Source organism: Hylaeus volcanicus, chromosome 2 (genome assembly GCF_026283585.1).
Source record: "Hylaeus volcanicus isolate JK05 chromosome 2, UHH_iyHylVolc1.0_haploid, whole genome shotgun sequence".
NCBI classification, from domain to species: Eukaryota; Metazoa; Arthropoda; class Insecta; order Hymenoptera; family Colletidae; genus Hylaeus; species Hylaeus volcanicus.
In genome coordinates this window covers 19,386,818-19,411,350 of record NC_071977.1, presented here as the reverse complement: position 1 = coordinate 19,411,350, position 24,533 = coordinate 19,386,818, and the positions used below count along the sequence as shown (strand labels likewise).

The 24,533-nt window shown below is 33.8% G+C and overlaps 1 protein-coding gene across 1 annotated transcript in view; it reads left to right on the top strand.

Annotated features, from left to right (window-relative positions):
* The first annotated feature begins 1,267 nt into the window (after positions 1–1,267).
* The window catches only part of LOC128872223 (uncharacterized), a 33,048-nt gene continuing 9,782 nt past the window's right edge, over positions 1,268–24,533 (top strand). Inside the window, exons 1-2 of the mRNA XM_054114678.1 lie at positions 1,268–1,454; positions 3,308–3,434. Of these exons, the coding sequence (XP_053970653.1) occupies positions 1,268–1,454; positions 3,308–3,434 (314 nt within the window). The remainder of the gene's footprint in view (positions 1,455–3,307; positions 3,435–24,533) is intronic.

Sequence of the window (24,533 nt, the reverse complement as noted above, 5' to 3'; positions counted from 1 at the left end):
TTTTTAAACCATTTATCAAGAATTAAGTATATATAGTATATTACCACGATATTGGAAAACACATTTTCATAGATTATAGAAATATCTACGATCAATAATCTTTTTGATTAACCAGTCATCATATTTGTTAATTTAATATAATTTCACGAATAGTTAAAATTTAATTAATGTCATCTTGCGCCCAGTTTTGCACATGGTTTGAGTACTGAAAATTTCCATAATGTAAAATACTAATTATATTAAGCACTGCATGGGGAAAGGAACATACAAACCGAAAATTCCGTCATTAATATACAATATTTAACTAGATACTGTACGAGGTATTTCAAATTTGTCCATTAGACACATTGTTACGTTCATCAAGTGATAATTAATTGAAATATTTAAAATACCTCGTCAAGTACTTATTTTATGAACCTACATTGATATAGTCCAATGTTTATTAACATTGAAGTATCCAAATTACAATTTCTCTGCGATCCCTTTTCAGAAAAACTCATCCCTCGATTGCGTCTCGAAAGAGAAAAGTTTCGCGCTTCGCAAAGGAACACAGTTGTTTCCTAAACTCGTAAAGCAGTGGTTCTCAACGCTTTCGAAGTATACTGCAAAATGTTTAATAAAAATATTCGCGAATGGAAATTTGATACTATAAAATGACTTCGTAAAAGATTTAAAGAATAATTTAAATTCAATCTAATGATACACCTTATAAACGGACAAATGCTGATGTCGTTTATTAATGTTCGTTATTTAGTCGAAGCTTTCGAATATCTTCGATGAAAACCTTATTCGAAGATGCAGATAAACTCTCGTCAAATAAAATGAATATCTGTCTTTGTGAAAATTTCCTTTAATTAAATATAACGACGACATCATTCTTAATTCAATAATATTTGTATTATATCAAAAAATAATATTTTAAAATCCCTTTTGGACAAGTTTTTACTTCTCCGTTATTCGTCAAATAAATTCAACCAGGACTATTTGGAATTTTCGAATGACAGACAAAGATAAATCTTATCTTTGACATAAATAATTTTTGTTATCTGCACGATGGAACTGAATGGTTGAGGATCATTGTCGTAAAACGTAGCCCAGTTCACGCGAACGAGTTTGAAAGTCTCGGTCGATAGGTATAACGCGTCGATATCGTTCACTTTCAGGTAAAGGAAATAGGGAAAGTTTGGGTTTCAAAACGACAAACATCGTTTCCTTGGGTTGATAGCAAAAGTCCGTTGTAGACTTAATTAAAGTAATTGCAGAAAGGATGGCCACGCGGCAGCGGTATCTCGAGAAGCAATTGCAAAAAAGGGAATCGGAAGCGTCGGAATTGCGTAGAAATCTGCACGAACTGAGGACCAAGTTTTTCCAGCTAGAAAGAGCTTTCGAAACCAACTTGCAGGTCCAAACCGAACAGGAAGTTGAATTTAATCGCACAAAACACGAAATCCAAGGTAAATTGCTGTAGTGGTCGCCATTTCCTATGTCGTTTTCTATTGTCTACTTCACAATACACGTTAATTGTGCACATAGACTAATGGGAAACTGAGGTTCATTAAGTTGTCGAGTCATTTGATTTTTTTTAAACGTTCTGTGAAAGCCAAATGTAATTATAAAAATATCTTTCTACTATTCCTTACATGAAATGATCAGAAATTTAGATACTTGAATTTATGATTTTTCAGTGCAGTAATTTTAAACAAAAGTACGTAGCACATGTAGCATTTTATTTAAAAAATTAATTCACCTTTACAAAATTTATAAAATTAATTTATAAAATTGAAGCAGAAATATTGTAAATATAAAAAATTGATATAGGCTATTGTATTGGTCATAAGAAACTCTCAAACTTTCTCTTTTTTCACTTTTATCTAATCCTTACTATTTGCGAGAAAAACGCTAGCCAGGGTGTAACAGCATGAAAATAGCAAAACACTCTATATAGAGTCCTTATGTAAGCAAAAAATGAAATATCAAGTACTTTGTTGGAAAGACAATTGCGTGAGAGTTATATCCCATGTACATCTAACAATATGTTGCATTTCTTTTTATTTTAAAAGAAAGTGCATATGATTACAATTAAATGCGAAGACTTCAACAAGCGTTAGTCCACCACAACTAAAAACCCTTTCAAAAATCCCTCTATTATCCGTATGCACATTATTATATACAATAATAATAAGTATTCATCCGTTAGAAAAATAAGTACATTAACCTTGAACAAGTTTCAAGAATAAAATAAAATTCGCAAACGTATCCCCAATTCCCGAAGAGTTCTGCTATTTTTCCTTTCGTTTTTCTAATCAAACCACGACGCTTCCTTGCGCCGAGGAAGTCAAAAACTTGTTGACTTCGAGATTCCGATGGTGCAATACCCTCGAGCAACTTGGAACATGTTTGTTGGCGAAACTCGAAACTCGTCGATCGAGAACGAAATATCCTGAAGGAATGAAGCACGACCAACTTATTTAACGTGTTAAGGATTTATACGACCAGTGTGTGCGAGTAGGTATATCGAATTTCATAAATTTTCGAGCGGGAAAACGGGGTTACCCCGTGACGAGGGGAAAGCAGATCTCTTGATCGATATTCGGGCGAGTAATTCGATCGCGATAATTTGAGAACGTTTCGCGTAAGCTACAACCTGTTCAGCGCTAACAAGTCAAGCGAAACTTCTAGGAAGCCCTCCTCGCGTTATAGTGATGTGACCTGATGCAGATTCGTGGTAGCAGTCTGTTATTTGCCTCATGCTAACGAGGGGAAGTAGAAAATACATGAATGAAATAATAAATCGATAGTCATATAGAAAACTTCCGTACAACGCAAGCTTCTGCAATCATGAATACATTCATTTAAAATGAAAGAATCGATTGTGCTCTACACCATTTGTGTGGTATTAGAAAAACAAAATCCTAAAGTCTCTCTTTGGAAAAGTCCTTATTTCATAAAATAATAATATTTCATTGACAACTTTACAGTTAATTTGAAAAAATGAATAAATAAACCACAGGAATTCATTCATTTCTTCTCATCATATAAGCGATTAAAAATTTTAAACGAGTAAATATTTTAATGCAAAGCAAAGTTTAGTAAACGTGCTGAATCATTGATTATAGTATATACACTATTTTTCCTTTTTTATTGCAATATGAATATTCCTATTCATAAGACAGATTCTAGGGTCTCAAACGTACAGACCTCAAAGTCTAGACAAATCGTCTGATTGTGTATTGTCTCTGTTCTAATTCGCTTCTATGTACGAGAAAGTGAAACTCGAAGAAATTAACGCAAAACTGATTCATTTTAGAACTTCGAAAACTCAACGACGAGATTGTACAGACGAGAACAGTGCTCAACTCGAGATTAATGAATACGATAATTGAACGGGATCATTGGAAAAACGCTTTCCTTCGACAAAGGGATTTTATTACGAGGTATGTTAATTGCAATTACTCCTAAATTCTGGTATCCTTTGTTTGCCCGTTTCCGTGGCTGAGGAATGAATTATGAATTAGGAGAGTGGCAAATGAGAAACTTTTTTGGTACACAAATGTGTGTGCGTTTGAGTAGGCATGCGTTAACGTTAATTAACTGAACTTTATGTTTATTTGACTGTTCAAGTGAAGCATCTTACGGAGAAGGTCTTAGGATTCTGTTTTTTTTTCAATCGAACACACAAACAGTATGACATATATATCCGACTTTTACACAAATTTTCACATTGATATTTAGACAATTGAATACTAATTATTGCTGATTTTACTATAGCCTGAAGTGATCTTTCAGTTTACGATGTACAAGCACATGATTACTCGGTAATCTTGTCTGTAATTATTTGACTAATAATTAAACTATGGGTGTTTATACATTTACAAAAAGTCGAAGTATGGTCAAGTCTATGAGAATGTATATTAATGCAAAATATCTCAAATGTCAACAATAATATACATAGCATATCATTTAGAAGATAAGACGTACTTTTACATCTAAATTTCAATTCTTTTTCTCTAGCTGTGAAATTATTAATTTGCATGAACACTCTTACTCTACAAATAACTATTTCATTAATCAACTACAAAAATAACCAGTTATTCTTCAACTTCATCTAATAATAAACATGTTTACTTAACCTCGATTATCCAAGTACCATAGAAAGATAGAATGCTTTAAGTCTCCTTTCACTCTAAAGTCAAAATTGGACGTTTAATAAAATATTAATCATATTTCGAGCTTTCGGAGAAAAAGATCAATTAACATTTGATTCATGCATTCGCGCGGAGTTGTGCGATTCAACGTGCCCACTGATCTCGATTTCCATTAATCTTGATTAGTCCCATGACGAATCAGGCGCGCATTTCCTGTCGAAATCTTGTAAAAAGGGGCCATTCGACGAAACCGAGGATCACCGGACATGCGATTCGGTTCGATGGATATCCACGAGAAATCCAATTGCATATCGGCGCACGTCGACCGAAATACGTCGGATATCTCTTTAGTAACGTACAGAGCGATGTTCACTCTTTGTCCTTTACCTATTCTTTTTATACAACTTGAAAGGTTACGCTCTTTCTGCTGCAACTGCATTGCTATCCGTTATTATTTATTGCCGAATTCTGAGCTATTTCAAATCTTTCTACAGTCACCTTGGAAAGTGAACACGGCTGAATGATTTTTTGTAGTTTTTATTATCTGAAAGCGAAATAAAATATTGCTTCTACTTATATCTAGTGTTATATCTAGTGATATATACAGTAGCAGAAAGAATAACGAAAATGTTAAAACAATAAAATTAAGGCGTCTGGCCACCCTGAGCGATCGCCAAATGGGTACTATTCTTAAAAAAATTCATAAATGCGAAAGTATAGAAAAAAATATTTTTATGTTTTGACATATAATAAAAAACGGTTTAATGAACACATGAAAAATTATTTGAGATAACAACAACAACAAAATGGCGGCGGTTCGAAAATTTTGGTGAAGTCCTTCGGCACGAAACGCGCGTGGGCTGTACCATCATTATATTCTTTAGGTTGCATGTGAAAAAGAAAAAAAAATGTTAGTTTGTTTCTGGAGTTTGTCGCAAGAGAGTAGTAATTGGATTTTTTTTTACCATTAAGAAAATTATGGTGAGCCAAAGAAATTTTTTTATTATTTTTCACCGAAATTTCACGAGAAAAATCGTCAATAAAAAAAAAAAACTAATCAAGTAATCGCAAAAATCCATTGCTACTCTTCAGATAATGTATCTAAAAGTAGTGTGTACAAATTTCAGAGCAATCGGACCGATAGTTTACGAGATTTACGTTGTACCATTTCGAAAGAAAGTAAATGTGCGGTCCGATTGCTCTGAAATTTGTACACACTACTTTTAGATACATTATCTGAAGAATAGTAATGGATTTTTGCGATTACTGGATTAATTTTTTAATTAAATTTTTTTTTAAGAATAGTACCCATCTGGAGAGCGGTCAGGGTGGCCAAACGTTTTAAGGAATAAATCCTCCTTCAAAAGCAACAGCAGTTTTTCCAGCTTCCCCACAATAAAGAAACCCCAAAACACCTCGTTGTGTGAATTAATTTTATATCGTCCGCCATTGCTTCTCGCAGTACTCGTCCAACTATGAAGTACCCCTTCTCTGTATTATGAAGTGTCTTGTTTCTCCCATTGCCCACCGTACCCGAACAATCATTTATCCTTTCGCTAGGCGTCTCGCCTTCGCGTCCCAGTTGTCTCGCAAATCGTTTAATTATAAAACGCGTATAATTAACAACGTCTTCCCGGTCGCATTTACGCGATCCCTTATAGCCGGCCAGCGGATCCCCTCGCGCCCGAACGAGTCCATTTGAAACTTCTTAATTAACAAGCAGACTAATTTAAGGGGAGCTATATCCACCCACGGAACGCTCCCGATTTCCGCGTTTTCTGCCATAGAACAATTTGCATCTCTGCGGCGATGACGTATCGCGAATTTATAGCATTGTTTGTCGGAAAACGGTAAGAAGAACCAGATGCTATCGATAAACCGTCGTCTCTACCTTCGTCGTATATTCTCCGCGTTCCCTTTTCTTTCTCGCGACGATTTACGTCCCTTCGCCATGGCTGGAATGATACATATAATACAATAAATTATTCGAATCTCGGTGGAAACTGTTGTCAACTACTGGAAATTGCGGCTAATTGTTTCATTAAATAATAGGAAATTATGTGCGAACAATGGTGAGTGTAGAGGTGATTGGGGAGCAAGTTGTCATGGTGTTTAATTTGCGGAGAATTACATTGTTTATATTTGGATTCAAAGTTGTAGAGATTTCTTAGTCAGGAGCGACTATGTTGGTTCTTTTTTAATTATCTAGGTTGGTTGATTTTTGTGGAAGATGAGATAGGTGTCAAAAGTAATAAAATCTGTACCTAATTTTTTTTTTGTGGCTTGAATATAAATTATGAAATTTTGACAAAAATATTTCTAGTACACTTCACTGTTGTAGTTACTTCCTACATTTTTATTTCACAAATATAACTACAACACGGTGAGATACTCAAATTAATTACTCCCTTTTCAAAATGTTACAAGTCGTACCATATTGATTAATTATACCACTGTAATAATTAAACTTGAACGAGTGGATTTGCATAAACGTTCGCAGTCTAATCATAATGAACATATTCAAGTGTTTTCGACTAACTTCCTTGGTCTAGAAAGGAAATTTTTATGTTTAAATTTAAATGAAGTCAAGCATTAAAAATATTGTGTCTTAAATTTTTAAATATAAATTAAGGGGAGCGTTAGAAATATCGCGTCTTAGATGTCAGCCTTCGGAACAAATTTACACAAATATTATTTTATTCTATACGAAGACAGTGAGACTCAAAGCAGACAATATTCGATTCGCTTACAGCGGTTTACAACATCGAAAACAAGGGCTTGCTCTCACATACGTTACAGAATGCGGCCACGAAACTTCTAGTTTGCATTAGAACGTTCAATACCAAGGTACCTGAAGTACCACGACGGCCATTAATAACCCAATGTCGTGATGCGCGTTACAACTTCACTAAACATTCTCGGATCCGCAAGACCGCATTCTAGGGGATCAGGTGTCTCGTTCAAACAATGCTGAACACTCGTATTAATATTGATTGCACATTCCTGCCATAAGTGGTTAATCTATTTGCAAATGATTATGCACGTAGAAATGATATAATTAGCATATCTCACTGATTGTGATTCGATCATGCGACTTCCTTTTGCAAAGGGAACTTTGAGGAAGTTCACTCTTGTATGTATATGTTTGTTGAATTAGATTTAAAGAAACAATTTTGTTCGTTCAATTGTAATTCATGGAAGTGTCTACAATAAGTATGAATACTAAAACATCGAAAATAATAATTCAGAATTATACGATTCAGAAAATTCAGATTAAAGAAAACAGATTTCTTCTCTCTGTTAGTTATTAATTATTATTATTGTTTCTTAATGAAATATTTTTGTTTTCCTTTACTGTACTGCTAGTTTATTTATAATGAAGATATTCTATTTATACTTTTCTGAGAAGGGTCGTAGAAGTACTATCGAAACATTGATTACAACGTTTATGGAAATAAAGTAATGTCTGACTCGTTCTAAGGGCGAACTACTTGCTCCCATTACACCACTTCGAAAACAGCAATAAACATCGCAGAATTGGTTGATTTTTAAAGAGTTCTAATTTCTTATACGCATTAAAATTGTTACCATAATTGTTCATAATTAAGAAAGACAAAGTTAAAGGCCACTGTCTTAACCAAATGTCTGAGGACAACAACTTTCCGTAAGAATACTCGAAAATACTACGACATGTTCCGTTTACATCGTTTTACAATCGACAACCATGAAATCACGTTATCTACCCAGTGTCTCTTATCGCAACATAGTAGCGAACTTGAAGACAAATTGCAGGAAACCATCGACCTATTCCGTTTCTAACGGAACCAAGAAACAAATGGCGATGGTGCGCGTATCAGCGCATTCCCATCGAATTTTCAGGAAGACGATTCCTCCTTTGATTATCGGAATGTCTCCAAATCGAATGAATCAGAGACGAATACGTCACAGCGATCTTTATTTCTTTCTATCTTAGGAAAAGAATCTTCAAATAGCTCTTGAACGAAAGGTTTGCGAGTATATTTCTACAGGAAATTATTATTTGTTTTGGGTCCTAAATTCGCCTTTTAAGTTTGGTTATTTAATCCGGGAACACCCCGTATAGGCGACTTTCAATAAAATTTAAATATAAAGTTTCATTGAAATCCATTGAGTGATTAGATCACACTCATATTTATCAAGCATAAGGCGCTCACAAATTAATGATATAATTTAATGAAAATATTAATTTTGAGAATTAAAACTAAATCCTTTTGTATACATAACCATTTTAATATATCTTGATTAAAAAAAAAAATTATAAAGCAATAAGATTTGAGAACGTCTCATCTGAAAAGATCCAATTATTCTGTTACAGTATCTGTTGAATGGACAACGAAAAAAAACGTACCTAGAGATTTGCTGTGTCTTAACAATTGTTGAATACTTCTTAAACGAAAAATATATCTATTAATTTCAATACTTATATTGCTAATTAACGTTTTGTTTTGGATTCAAATGTATACCTTAAATCTTGAAAAAAGTTCTTAAGCTTTGGCCATGACAATTGCATGTAAACACTTAAAACGTGTGTTTCATTTTCGAGAAATTCGTCTCGATCGCAATAACGTTTTTCCTCATAAGTCGGAACGTATTATGTTTCTATTCGGGGTCACGTGGAAGAATTTTCGTGGACACGAAGGTGTGGCAAGAAACGGGACAAAAAATCCTTCACTGTTCCGCGAGAACGTGTCCCGGCACCAAACAAAACTTTTTCGCTGTCTACCGCGCTGGACGTGCACTTTTCATCGAGTTGCAACGAAAACGTAACAACGTTCAAGTTGAAACAATAAAATACGCCCCCGCGTGCTCGTTTCTCGGAACAATAAATCGCATCCCCTCGCCAGACGATGTTTTACACCGAAACTGGGCCACAGTTGTGATTAGTGTTCCGATATTGTTTCGATGTTGCAAAATCATACTTCTGGCTGTGTAAATTGTAAGGGAAAAGGTAGCACCGTGGAAAAAATAAATTCACTCTGGCATTGTGATAGTAATAATAGCGTAACATATACGTATCAAGTATGGATTTACTTAAAATAAAGATAATATGTGCCTCGTCCAATATGTACCGTTATACGAATAAAATACGTCGATGCATCATTCATACATTTTTTATATGAAATGAAAATCATATTTTACTATGCGAATCATTCATACGAAATATGAGATATACAAATGATACAATTTGAATTATTGAATATCTTTTCATTTTTTTGTTAGAAATTTTCAAACACTCAATGTTAACTTCTTCAAGAATATTAGTATATAGGAGTATATTTATTTTTGGAATTATTTTAAATAATCTAATATGGGAGTAACCACTAAAACTTTAAAGAAATATGTATGATTAAATTTCTTACTCTTCCTTTCATTGATCTTTCTCTATTCATCGATTTCCCAAGTTGTTTCGAAGGTATTTAAAATGCTATTGTTCGAGATTCGATTAAATTTTTTTCCATTTTGAAATGATAATTCGAAATGTAAACGAAGCCTGCCTTCTAGCTGCGATGTTAGGAAAATTGATCAACTTTCTTCCCGAGGAATTCGATTAGGAGGACATGAATGCATCTGTCGGTTTATGACTTCCTCGTACTGAATTTTATAGCTTGGTGTAAGGGCCATAAACGATAGAAGCGATAAAAAATTTATGTGCTAGTGGTGTCCGTAGAGATAGTTAGGAATTACTTCGGAGTAGATCTACTGTCCAGCTTCCTACTTACTTTTTCTTGGTCGAAACGAATTCAATTGGCTGCTGAAGGTCACTTTCTCGACCACGAATCACGTTTGATACTACTCTTACTTTTATGCTGCGTCAGCTTGTTACTCTCTTTGAGAGATAGAGTACGTCTACTCGCAGGTCTAAACGGAAAAACGAAAGTGGCCGATGAGATAATTGAAGGATATTAGGAGGAAAGCTATTTAGTGACCACCAGCAGCTAATTTATTTTTTATAAACTGGGACAATCGATTATCGGATAATAGGGCTTGGGTAAAGTTCAGAGAAACTATTTCCAATATTTTATATTTTGCATATAAATTATATAAATACATGTATGTACTATATATTAAATAATAGGTACACAATTTAATTAAAATAATAATTTTAATGGGATGAAAAATGTCGGTATGAAAAGAATTTTTTATTTGATAACCTTGAATATAAAATAAAATTTTTTAACTCTGTATTTCTGGTATGTGTTGCAAAGATTTCTTGATAATGAAGAAAATTGAGTAACCATATAATATTCTATGATACGAAGGAATCGTAATATATTTATGTAACAATTATTAGAAAATAATTTCTACTTCTAATGATGACATAAGTGGCTCATGTCATAGGTGAGACTTGCAGAAATTTATATACTAAGGAGAAATTAGAAAATTATATTATTTTTCTTCAGAATTGTAGTTTGAGTGCTAGAATATCACGTTTTATTTTCTATTGCAAAACCATAGAAATTGCAGAGCACTTATCAAACACACTTTCGAACCTGTGGTAACTGTATACTTTTTGATTTTTATCCTATAGATTCTTCCAATCGTGGAAATAGATAACGTATCTATTTTTATTTTATTAACAATGCTGCAGCTATTATTCTGCAAGTGAACAATTTTCCTTCATCGGGTATAAAAGAGGTATCTCTGAAACCAATGCTTTAATCGCAAACCTTCTTAAATTTACCATCGATGTATATTTTAGTACCACAAACTTAATCAAAATAATTACAGCCAAAACATTAAACTAATAATACTTCTAATATTCACCATCGAATTATGCGCTCGATAAGAGATGGTTTTAATAATGAAGCTCGAATTTCACACCCGCACCACTGCTACCCAAACCGAAAGTAATTAATACCCCGACAGTTTGATTGGAAATAGAGATTATCATTTTCGATCCAACGCTTGTGTCATTATTAAAGTTTCGCGAGCCACAAGTCGGGGCATAAATTCATTTATCTTGTGGTCGTATTTGCATAAGGACCAGAGGTGCCGTGAAAATGTTAAAATTCGTTGGGAAAGTTGGGAGATTTATCGAATCGACGGAACTTTTAAAAGCAACTCCCTCTGCTGCCATCGTTCTCAGTATCCACGACTTTTCACGGTAGCCGAATTTCCAAAACTTTCACTCTGTATCTTCCTCAGATCTTTCGCGACGTCAACGGCTATTCTCCGCTTTGTTTCTCTGGTACATACAATTTCGATGCACGTGCTATGTATAGGTGTGTTGTATATCAAAATTATACATATCAGGGGATAAAATGGGAAAAATGCGATTAAGTTAACAATTCACAATTGAGAGTAATTGATCAGTAGACTGTGGACGTTTACATTCAAATTTGTATACATATAGAATGTCCCAGCCTTAGTGATACAGCGCTCTAACTCCAAAACTATCGGCCGAATGCAAAATTTCAAATATGGAAATTACATGGTAAAGTGGGGCTCATGTTTCAGCGAGAAGGAATTTTTGTTAACTTTGTTATTTAACGAGATATAATGGTCAAGTTTCGTTTTTTAAATGGAACTATATATTTTTTTTCATACCATGCGATAGTACTTTTCAAGACAAATTCATTAAGCTATAATGTATTTACCCGATTTTTATTAGTTTTTAAGCTTAGCTTCAAAGTTTGCTAATTTTCAAGGAAAAATCTTGGTTCGGCCCCGGGCGGTCCATTGATGCGGTAAGCACCATGGGGTTCTTGAAATCGATATGGAGCCGAGAATTTTCTAGGTAGGTAATACTTTTCCTGTTTTCCTTCCTTGGGCCTGGACTCGCAAGCGAGGCCCTCCGTATCGATTTCAAAAACCCCATGGTGCATACCGCATCAATGGGACCGCCCGGGGCCGAACCAAGATTTTTCCTTGAAAATTAGCAAACTTTGAAGCGTTATAGCTTGAAAACTAATAAAAATCGGGTAAATACATTATAGCTTAATGAATTCGTCTTGAAAAGTACTATCGCATGGTATAAAAAAAAATATATAGTTCCATTTAAAAAACGAAACTTGACCATCATATCTCGTTAAATAACAAAGTTAACAAAAATTCCTTCTCGCTGCTTTCGAATAAAAATAACAAATGGATAAATAATTCATTGTTATTTATTATTCAATTTCTCCTCTTCTTTTTGAAGACATAGACCACTATAAACTTTAAGAGACTATTCCGACCCTTATAGACAATAATTTTGTAAAATGAACACTTGTTCGTACATCAAACACTCTTCAAAGTGAATCTGGCGAAACCTGGTCAAAGTTTATACCGTTCAACATTGAAAGGAAAAAAAGAGAAGCAAAACAATGTGTGAAGCACTCGCTAAATTGAGTACTGCTCCAGCGCGAGATGGAACGTTGCCTGGCATAACATGTACACTGTAGAAAACGAGGTTCGCCATTGTTCATCGAAAAACACGGTGCTCGCGTGTATGAATGAATGCCAGTGGAACTCGCAGAGTCGTGGAGATAGTGATACTGGCCGTGTTCTATCGTTCATCTCACTCGTGATAAATTAAATCAATCTACATCGCGTTACAGCCCGAACACGCACGAAAAATCCTATTGAACAATCGAGACCGCATTTCCGTTTATCGTTCGAATATGATCGTTATCCATGTTGAAATACTGAATATAAATGATACCTTGTACATTTTTTCTGAACTAATAAGAGATAGTTGCAAAATGTGGTACGAGACTTTTATTAACTTGTTTTAAACGAGGATGTAGTGTTAATATAAAATGGCTTGCAAATGTGAACAGGAAAGGGATTGTTAAGTAATCGAAATAAAATCAATAAATTAATTATACCTATTTGAATTATAATTTTATGTTAAAAGTACCAGCTATGTTCACCAAATTCAAATACCAAAGTTTAAATCCAGATGCTCAGACTTTTCTTTGTAAGCGGACAAATGACAAATTAATATGTATGTTGTTACTAAACCAATTGTATAACCAAGAAGAGATTAAAGAAAGGAAAAGGAAATTAAATAAATTACACAACAAATTATAAAATAGTTGACTGTCTCCATGTTACGTCGCTGACAATGATTGCTGACGTTTTTGCAAATGAAGCAAAGACTATCGTTTTTATTGTATCGATATATTATATCGAATTCCACACTGTGGGTGCTCGTTTATCGAGAAATAATGGTTCAATTGTCGCACGTTCAGCAAAAAAACTCGTTGATTTAGCAGTGATCGGTGACGATCCACGAAAACCAACGACGACACAGCCTGAACCGCGTAAACGTCCGGTCCCGTGACACTAGATTTATTGTTTCACGCTTGACACAACGTGATGTTTGTATCCATGAGTAGCGATCGGACTAATACCATATCGATACTTTATGGCACATATTAATCGTTTAAAATCAATCCATTTCGATACCTACACGAAAGATTCGATATGTAGTAATTACACGTTAATTGCCACATCACTTACGTACAGATAGCAGAGTTGTTAATTAAGGAATTAAACAATTACTTGTGGAAGTGATTTGTTGAATATAATTAATCTGGATAGGATTTTTGTGTTTTGATGAGGTTGCAAAAGTAAATAACGTAAAATGGGTTGAATAAAAACGAAACTTCCAAATGTTATGCTGTGTTGCTCCATTTATATTATTTGGAGTTGTAAGGTTAGCTGTAGATCATTTTGTGTATTTCCAATTATATGTGGTCGTATTGGTATTTATTTTTCATTAATGTACCTCTTGATGAAAATTTAATGATGTTTTGGTACTTGGTTTGAATACATCCTCAAATTACTTTTCAAAAAGAATTAGAAAGTAACATTCTGCTATAAAATATTCTTGTTCGATATTATAAATGTTCCTCAATTATATCTACAACATATATTTTATTGATTAAAATCACTCAAACTGTTCAAAAGTTATAAATTATCTTCGAAATATTTTATTTCTTTTTACATCAAAATGGTTGAGTACTGAAGACTGATATGTGATAAAATTACAAGTAAGACTTATAGGAACACATGTGAAAAAAATAAACATCATTCGTTCAGATATAATTGTCTCTACTTACGGTTTTGACACTCGTACCTATCGTTCAATTAACCGTATTCGGTAATTCACAATTGCGACTTTAAAAATTGCCGATAAGAGATCCGAAAATATTCTCTGACAATGACGCATACACAGTAATAAATTTGTTTAAATACAGATGCATATACGATTCGTGCAATTGCGAAGAGCTGAAAATAAACTCGAACTCGAATTTAATTCAATTTACGGATCCGAGCGCGGATTTTCGTCGGGTGGATCGTTTATCTCAACTTTTTCAAATAAATAAACTGGAAAACTCGCGAAACGAAATGCGCAAAAGAGGACTCAAAGCGTTTACACGGGTATCGAGTATGTTGTCGAGTGATCGTACACATTTCGAATCGAGAACATACGGCGTGATTAGCAAGAGGTTCCTATTGATAGAAACAATTTCATTGAGCGTTATCCGCTCGCGATATCAAATAAACAGGTTGTTCGTGCGGAATATCTGGTAGAACCAGACTTACACTAACGCACATACATGTATTTTGAGCTGAATGTCATGAAACGTGAATCGAATTTTTTTTTATTAAACGAGGAAATTTAAATTAAAACGTACGTGTCGTTCGGCAAAAAATTAACTATCTGGCTGGCGTTGAATAACCAAATCTGTGACACGATTATTGCTTTACCCTTATAAACATGGCAGAATTATGATGTCTTATATGCGTTGGATTTTGACGTTGATACTTTGGAAATTATTGATAACAGCAATATTCTACTGGGTTAATTTATATTTTTGAAATTCACATTTCTTCTTCTCCGAAATTAAAATTTATTCTTCTTATTTAAATATATTCGTTTCCGAGATTACAGTTTTATTTTTTCGGAGCAGAAAATTAAATTGAAAGACGTTTCATTCGGGAAATATTTAACGGACTGACTTACGTGTGAAACATTAACGTGATTATTGGTTTACTCTTATAAACATGGAAAAATTATGATTTTTTTATATGCGTTGGATTTTGACGTTCGAACTTTGGAAATTGTTGAAGAGAGTCATATTCTACTGGATTTTATATAAAAGGATAATGGGATTCATGGTTACCCATTATGATGTGCAGTATTTCATGAAATTTAAATGTATAATTAAGCGAGCATATGCATATTTGTTACGCTATAAGATTCCACATTAAATTCACGAAGCTAAAAACGTACAAAAAGGATTAACATAAATTTTACGCAAATATAGAACGATCGACGCACGAGCTGCATAAATTACACAGAAAAGTACAGTTGTATATTATATTCATCTCGTCATAATGATTTATACTTGTCATATGATATCTGACTGAAGAAAATTTAAGCAAACTTGCAACAGTGCAACAATCATACATAGAAAGTTATATGTATGTATTACTTTCCTTTACATTCGAGAATAGTATCTGGCATGAAGCACAAGTACTAGTTTTGTTTATTAAAAAAATTATTGTAGTATACATCTGTAAGTATGTATAATACTATGTAATTAATTAAAAGTGTCAAACAATCGCTAAATAAATAAGTAAATAAAATGAAATAATTAAAATAAAATATATTGAAACTATAGAGTGTATTATACAATTATTATAAAATAACTCACATCGTATTAATTTAGAACATTTATCAATATAGATAAATAAGTATCCCAAGACTGTAAAATATTAATCACTCTTTATTAATTACATAGTGCATTCTTTGTTTCCAGTATAGTTGATTTATTTATTTACTTGTTGACTTTATTATATCGCGATAACAACGCAGATACCCAATGAAGTGTTTGTAGGGTTACAATTTACAATAAAGTCCATATTTGTAGAGTTACGCAAATAATTCAGGTTACACATCCCACCCTGTATATGCGATTGCTGGTTTTACTGCTCGTAGAGAGTACAATCGCGCTGATGAACGTGACTGCGGTATTGATTCACAAATTATGGATAAAATTGAATTGCTTTCTTGATGAGAACGTTGTCTCGTTACATTCGCACCACTAAAATTCAGCAAAAGCTTTTCCCTCTTTCAAATAAAAAGAAAAACTCTTCCAATCGTACCATATTGAAGACCTAAACAATTCTCTTCCAAATTGTTGAAAACATTGCAAAACATCCATTCCAATTTCAAAATTTTGAAATTACTCTTCTAATCATAATAAATGAAGAAACTGTCGTGCTGCCAAGTAAATCCGTTTCGAATCTCCCATTCCTACCGAAATACATTTCGCAACAATGTGCTTGTGCGTCGCCTCTCGGTTTAATTCACCGGTCGTTTTAATTTTCATCCTATGGGAGTTTGGAAGCGAAATAAAATCAACGAAACAGTTTTTATTGCCATTAAAAGATTTAAATTCATTGTTCTATAATATGTAGGTTGTGATCAAAACGTGAGTTGGTTCGAAACAAAATGAATTCATTTTTCAGTGAGCAATATTCACGCTACCACAGCACTCTTGATTGCCTTGCAGTACGACAAACAAGTTCAGAATAAATAAATAGGAAAGAATTGAATTGAACTCGTGATTCAGACGCAAAATTTCATACTGTGAATATTTGGCGTTAATCGGTTGGTGATTGGAGTATAAACAATTTAGGATCGTTGAATTATTTAATGGCCAATAGTGGAGGTGTAACTTAATAATTGTTTAATAATTACCTCGTAATTATCTCATAAGCGGTTAATAATATATAATTTATGTATTATAGGAAGTTACATATTGGGAAGTTACATATATATTAAAAATGGATTAATTGTTATAGTTTCTGCATTTGTGACGTATGAGGACTTGAACTACACATGCTAATCGTGTACCAAATACGTATACTTATGTAAAATGAAATGTTAAGTATTTTAAAAAAACGAAATCCTAAAGGTCATTTTGAAGAATTCTTTATATATTTTACTAAAACTTGAAAACAGTACTTTTACCAAACTGATATAGAATTTTATTAATAAATAAACAAATAAAGAAGAAACATTGATAATGAAATCTCAAATTTTGGCTATGACAACTGTATGTATCTCCTTAACAAAAATGATTGAAACTGTTACATTTGACAGGATTATAACACGACGTAAGTTGGGACAAGTATATTTAATAAACAAGAATATGAATACATATATGTAGATCGCTTTCTTACAATAGTTTACCTTAACTCAGTCGTCCAAAAAGCTACGAAATTAGTTTACTAATATTGCAATTCCTAATTTATCGTAACATTCACTCCACCATTAACTCACTTCGTATTTCAATATTAATTTACCTTGCACTTCGTTATAATTTAACTAGTTCTCTCTTTTTTTTTAAATTTAATTTGCACTCTTCCATCTACCATTAAAAGCACCGCTATCCTCATTTTAGTTTACCCTTTCGCTGAAATCATTAAATCATCCCCGTTTACAAGAGGTGAAACGTGAAAACGTGAAAACACCTTTGGGATTTGCGTCACCGCTGGAATTCTTCATCTCCCGCGCTTCTTCGTTTTCGAATAAATTCGTTCCTCCTCGGGTTTCCTCAACGCGCAGCAAGTTCTCCGCGAGAGAGTAGACTTAACCGGGACTCTATGGAAATCGGCAATTGATTCAAACGAAGCGTTCAGCGGTTAAATCCGAAACCGGTTGCGCGATAAAGTTACAACCTCTCGTCTCTCCTGTGTCGTCGCCAGTCCGTGTACAGGTACACGCGAAATTTGCATCTTGCTCGTCCCTCGAGGCAGGTCATGTTCTCGTAACAATGCGGAAGCCTGCGGCGGGTTTGTTCGACAGAAGAACGACTGTAAACTCTCGAGGAGTATCAACAAATGGCCTGGCTTCAATTAAGTCGAAACATCGAGCATGCATATAGGATGAAAATTAAAACGACCGGTGAATTAAACCGAGAGGCGACGCACAAGCACATTGTTGCGAAATGTATTTCGGTAGGAATGGGAGATTCGAAACGGATTTACTTGGCAGCACGACTACAAACATGATGAGGAGTGTCAACAAATGGCTCGACATTAACACATTGACTGCGGCGTTCGAATTCGTGGTTGCTACCATGCGGCGGAAGGAACGGAAAGAACGGCAGGTAGCAACAATAGAGGTTGAGAAGCAAGACGGCGGAAACACACACTTTTTCTTTTCCAAGACTGAAACGGCCGAGAAGGTAAACAGACGGACTAATGATGAGCCCATATAGCAAGTTTCAAGTTGAAACATCGAAAATTCAAGGGTGGGGAGTGTTATAAAAGGAAGAAAGGATGAAACGCACACCGTGCGTCCGCCGCCGCTGTGGCGAGAATTACAGAGCGCACACCGTGCGTCCTCCGCAGTCAACGTGTTAAGGAAGGGAGAAAACCTTGAGCGAGTGGTAATAGTGGCTATATTTAGCAATTTCTTTCGAAAATAATTTGCTCAATGAAAGATCTGTTTACTAGAGTTTATTATACATTTATTGAATGTGCATTAAATTTATTTATGTACATTCAAATGTTAATAAATTGCCTGAGTTACCGGAAGAAATAAATATGTCAGATCTTTTAGAATATAATACTACTGCTAAGGTTAAGGGTTCTGATAACCAGATGCGACTGATAATAAACTGAAATTACTCGACAGTATGTAACGATTCCTTGGGTCTTTATTGCTGCTACAGCTAAAGGACCTATTGACTTAAAAATTCAAAGTGCCTGAAAGAACAAGAAAACAGTTACTATTGTATGAATGGAAACTTGGATTGAGGTCTAATCTTCTCGTAGTAATATTATATTCTAAAAGACCTAACAATGTAAGAATAGTTTCTATTTAGATCTTTTATAAATAAAATAGCGATGCTGTACTGGGGTAACCGAACTGTAAACTGACTGTCGATCAAAACCAAACTTTTTTCATATAAAAGTTTATTTTTATAGAGATATATTGTTAATATTCAAATGAATATTTCATCAACAACTTCGAGGATAGGTGTTCGTCCCTAGAAAATAAATATCATCTGATGAGAAAAATAAGGAATATCTTTCATTGCGCAATTTATGCATCCAATTTCATTAAAAGTTTATCTTTTATGTAATATTATTCATTTTTATTTGTATTCGTTAATGAATTTTGATGTATTTCCCTAACCTATTTTGTATTTTTTTTATGGTTTCATGTAAAATAAATTATATTTCATACATAGCGAGTGGTACACTTCACGTACATAACGTACACTTATTAATACGTATAGTGAGCATACATATGAATGATTCGTGTCTTGTCAAAAAGACGATGCGTGTTTTTTTTCGGATAACGTGGAAATTCTGTTGAAGAACCATCGAATAACGTAAGCTATCAGCACGTTGCAGCGAGTCGATAACCATTTCCTACGACCCCACATTCTTATAAGCCGATAACAATAACTTTAGAGTTGTTACACTCTGCGACCTGAGAGGTGTTCACGACACGATCGTGACTTCGTTACTCTTTTTAAATAGACAACTTCTCATCCACTTTACCCTGACATCGTAATTTAGTTATGTAACTAACGGCAAAGTTCCAAATCGTACTTAGAACTAGATTGCACAGAGTTAGGTTCTGCTTTTCAATAGCCATTGACGTATCCTAATCCACGATAAAGCTAAATTTCCGACAGGATTAGACGACACTGTACAAGCAAAGTTACGTATGCAAAATTCTGATTAGTGTTTACGTGACGCCATCTCTATTCGGAACCCTTCGAGAACATCTCGAACTGTGGAATTAGAGACATGATCATGGGTGACATTAGTCTCCTCGATCGAGGCGCTTTCGGGATCCCGCCCATCGAACTTTACACTCGCAATTGGAGGAACTTACACTTCGAACTGTTCGAATTTTCTAACGTGAACTTCGTTACTGAACTTTACCACCTAACTGCTCGAACTTTATCAAATTTCAGGACGTCTAAGTGATCGAATTTTCCGAGTGCAACGAACTTAGTATCAATTTTGGCAAAATTTCGAGTGGTCGCGAAGCCAACGTTAAAGTTACGCGTATGGTCGTGCAAAATCTAGAACTAGGGGTTGGGCCAGAGTTGGGACAGTAGTTCGTAAATAAATTTTGTGATTGCTTTTATAATTAATTGGCGAGAGCAATCATGATAATTTTTACTGAGCTGGAAAATCAGTAATTTGTTATAATCAATTTGTCGATCAATGAAAGATTATTTTAGCTTTGTATTTATTATCATGCTGATCCAACCATCCATCAAATATATAATCAGTTATGGTTATACTACAATACAATAATTCAAGAAAACTCATATTAGACAAACTCTGGTTTCCGTATTAAATCAATAAAATTCACGTTAGAACTTATTCTAAATAATTAATGATAGTTATTGAAATCCGGAAAATTTAACAATTTACATACATTTAAACTGATACTAGGTAAATGTGTGAAAATAACCTGTCGGATTTCTATGAAATAAGTATTTATAATTTAATTTAAAGCAATAGAAGAAACACCAAACAAAGTGCCTACACTAGTAGGTGATTAATATAATAGTCTTGTTGTATGTGTACAAATTTTCCTTAAATGTAACTTATTCTACTAACTCACCTTTAAGATTAACAATAAGTCAATAAATATTATTGAATTATTAAAATTCAAATACATTTTATAATTTCTACAATATCAATATCTTTGTATCAATTTCTATCTAATTTCTATCAATATCTTACATTCATCGAACCCTCAGTTATTTAACACACGTGTAGAACATCTCTTTTACCCATGAAAAAAAAATCAGAAACCAATGATTCTCGAAATGACCTGATAAAACAAACTTCTTGCGGTTCGATAATCCCATTGGGTTGTTTGCATTCACCGATTTGCTCAATGTACGGTAAAGTATTGGAACTGTTATGGTTCGTATCAATACCATGCGTAATAAGTTAACAAGTAATCGATACGCGTCATGCGGTGGTGTCAAACGATCTTTCTGTCAATTGCATGTGAATACGCGAAATGGAGCGATGCCAAACACGAGCGTGCTGCTCGTCTGACTGTACACATCAGTTACGTCAAACAGAACCGAAAATGGAATAAACAATGAAACGTAAATTACTGGGAAAATTAGTATAAAAGGCGAATCGGTGAACTGACACAAGTGCACGTGTCAGAGAAATTTTCCATTTCGTTGACAAAAATTCATCGTGTACGCGCGCGAGGGGCGAAACCCATAATTGGTCGAGTACGAAGTTGAAAGATTAACGTGCTCGAATATCGCCTTGATTAACTTTCAAAAGCCATCAAAGTAAACGTCAACGTATGAGTGACTTGAAAATAATTAAACGTAACGTAATTTATTTCAAATTATACACTGTAGTATTTCGTGAAATAGCGTTCAAAGTAATGATTGTATATTTGATGCATTTCTGAAAATAATTATTATGTATGGAATATGTAATTGAAAGATCTTCTAACTGATGAAGTTACAAGTCTCTTTGAACTATTGAAATGGTGAAATTGTAATGATTCAGAGAAAACAGAGATTGATACATGTAACAAGCATATTTATTTTAAATATTTGTAATTTTAAACACATGATGTAGTAGTGATTTATATAAATCACAGAAGAATATTGTAAAATATTGTATGCTCTGATTTCTTCATTATGAATTATTCATTGTATAAAATGAATTGTTTATTTTCGAAGCTTATTTGAAATGCCTACTATTTAAAACTTAATTGGAAAGATATATATTTATATGTATATACATTCGTCATATACAGGGTGAGTCTTATAACGTGACGACCTCAAATAAATCGTAAGGTATTTGTTGTACGACAAAATGTTTCAAACAAAAATTGCATAGTATCTAGGGGGACACACAGTGCTGTAATCTGTTTTTCATTAACTTACTTTTTTATTGAGGTATTATGGTTACTTTCAGTTTTTTAAATGGAATGTCTAATATTTTTTTTCGAATTCGGATAAATCATCAAACCTTGCGTAAAAAAGTATTACATGAAGTGGGACTTGAAATGAAAAATTACTGAGATATTTATAAAAGAAGTTTATGGGCAATAGCTGGTAAGGTTGAAGTACGACATCCTTCATTATTCAGAACTTTGTGATACCTTTTACGTTTCTGTACATTAAAGTTGCCATGTTCTTTGAGTGTTCGATTAAGCCTTAAGAAAGTAGAATGCGATGGCTGATTTCGATCAGAATACTTAGCTTGGTACAAGATCTTGGCTCTTATAGCAGTTTCTTCACACGCACCATAAACAATTATCATATCGTTGTTTCACTGTTACTGAACATCGTAATAAAAATCTAGTATCTTTCTCGATACGACTTTAACATTTACTGAGATACTGAATAGGCATTTCGTGTTGATGATTATTAATATTTAACAGGGAACTTGTTTACAGACATGACCTACCGACGAGAGTAAAGTCGTGCTAAGAATCACGTTGACTAATCGTATTTCCTAATAGAAGATTATTAATTTGAAGATATCTCAATAATTTTTCATTTGAAGTCCCACTTCATGTAATACTTTTTTACGCAAGGTTGATAATTTATCCGAATTCGAAAAAAAATATTAGACATTCCATTTAAAAAACTGAAGGTGACCCTAATATCTCAATAAAAAAGTAAGGTAATAAAAAACAGATTACATCTCTGTATGTCTCCCTAGATACCATGCAACTTTTGTTTGAAACATTTTGTCGTACAACAAATACCTTACGAGTTATTTGAGGTCGTCACGTTATAAGACTCACCCTGTATATTTCAGGTAAATCAATATTTCGATTACTTACAAATACCGTCACGAAGAATTGAACATGAAAATATTATTTCAAATAGTTATTTCTTATGTTCGCTTAAAATAAAATGTGATAAAGAATGATGACTGGTATTGTTTAGGTATCGAGTAGAGTTATTTACGCTACAATTGCCAGATAATGTACCTTCGTTCTCCTAGCGGGAAACGTGAGGGAAAAGCTGTACATGTGTTAACAAAATTTGAAAGTTTCGGGGACGCTTGAAGTTTCGAATGTGCTGAATAAGACCCTCATTGAGATCAAAGTATTTTGGAACGTCGTACTCTCTGAAACGTTACGTTCGCCATGTGAAACATGACTTTTACACTTCCGTCCTCGCAAACATCGTGCCCTTTTTAAAATCCAGACGCGAAGGTGTTCACTTCCGCTGCCACGATTCGCATTTATTTGACATTGGGAAAGAGAAAAGGGTTCTTTTCATTCGCAAGATGAAAATTTTTATTCGTTCGCTACGTTTTCGTAAAATATTTCTCACGATGCCTGTTCCGCTTTAATTAAATATTCTCGTTGATTCTACGGGATGTTCATAAATTTTCGGTTTCTTTTTATGAAATATTTCAAATGTTTCGACTTTACATTTCTATACATGTTTGCTTGGAGGGTGTGAATTCAATTTGGAACCAAAATTGAGTCTCTCTTGTAAACATTCATTGAATTTTTTGTATTGAACGTTTCGACCTTACTTTTGAGTTCTCTTCGGTATGTAGTGGTATTAAACACAACATATGTAGATCTATACAAATTAACAAAAAATTTTGGTTTCTTCATTATGAATATTCATTGAGCACGAAGTAAGGAGGCAAGAAGAGACAGAACAATTGATCGACGATAGACAATAGCAAAGTATGTTGACGCAGTGAGATTGATGAATAAATTTAAACAAACAATTTTGTGTTATCGACTTTATATCAATTAGACAAAGATTAAAATAAATGGAAAATTTATGTGAACGAATAAGAACTACTGAAGAATACCTCAAGATGTGATTAGAAATTCTGCAGAACACTTCGAGCTCTAAAAAACCAAAGACAGAAGTTACAGAATTTTTTATAAAAATACGACGAATGAAGCTCGATTGCATTTGACCCACCCTATAAATTAAATTACAATGTCGGATTTCAAATTGCGGCCTGGAGGACTCTATTACAAGAAAGGACAAATGCGCTCGCGAAGCGGAAAAACCAGGAATTCGAAGGAGAGTAAATTCAATAACTTGATCGGATATCGCGATATCTCGAACTAGTATCGAAGAATCTTTACGGATCAGTCGCTCATGGTCTGTCCTTTCCCAACTGTTATGGGTCTCGCAATTTGTCAAAATCATTTAAGCAATAAAACGGGAGAAATCGAGAACAACCTTCTTCTTTTGTCGACTGAATGGTGGACGATTTTATTTTCTGAAAAAGGACAAAGAAGAGAAGAGCGCAGAAAATATTCTTCCAGCGACTATTTCAACAAAAGCTACGAAGAATTCGTATTTGTTGCCTGTTTCCAAAAATAACGTAAAA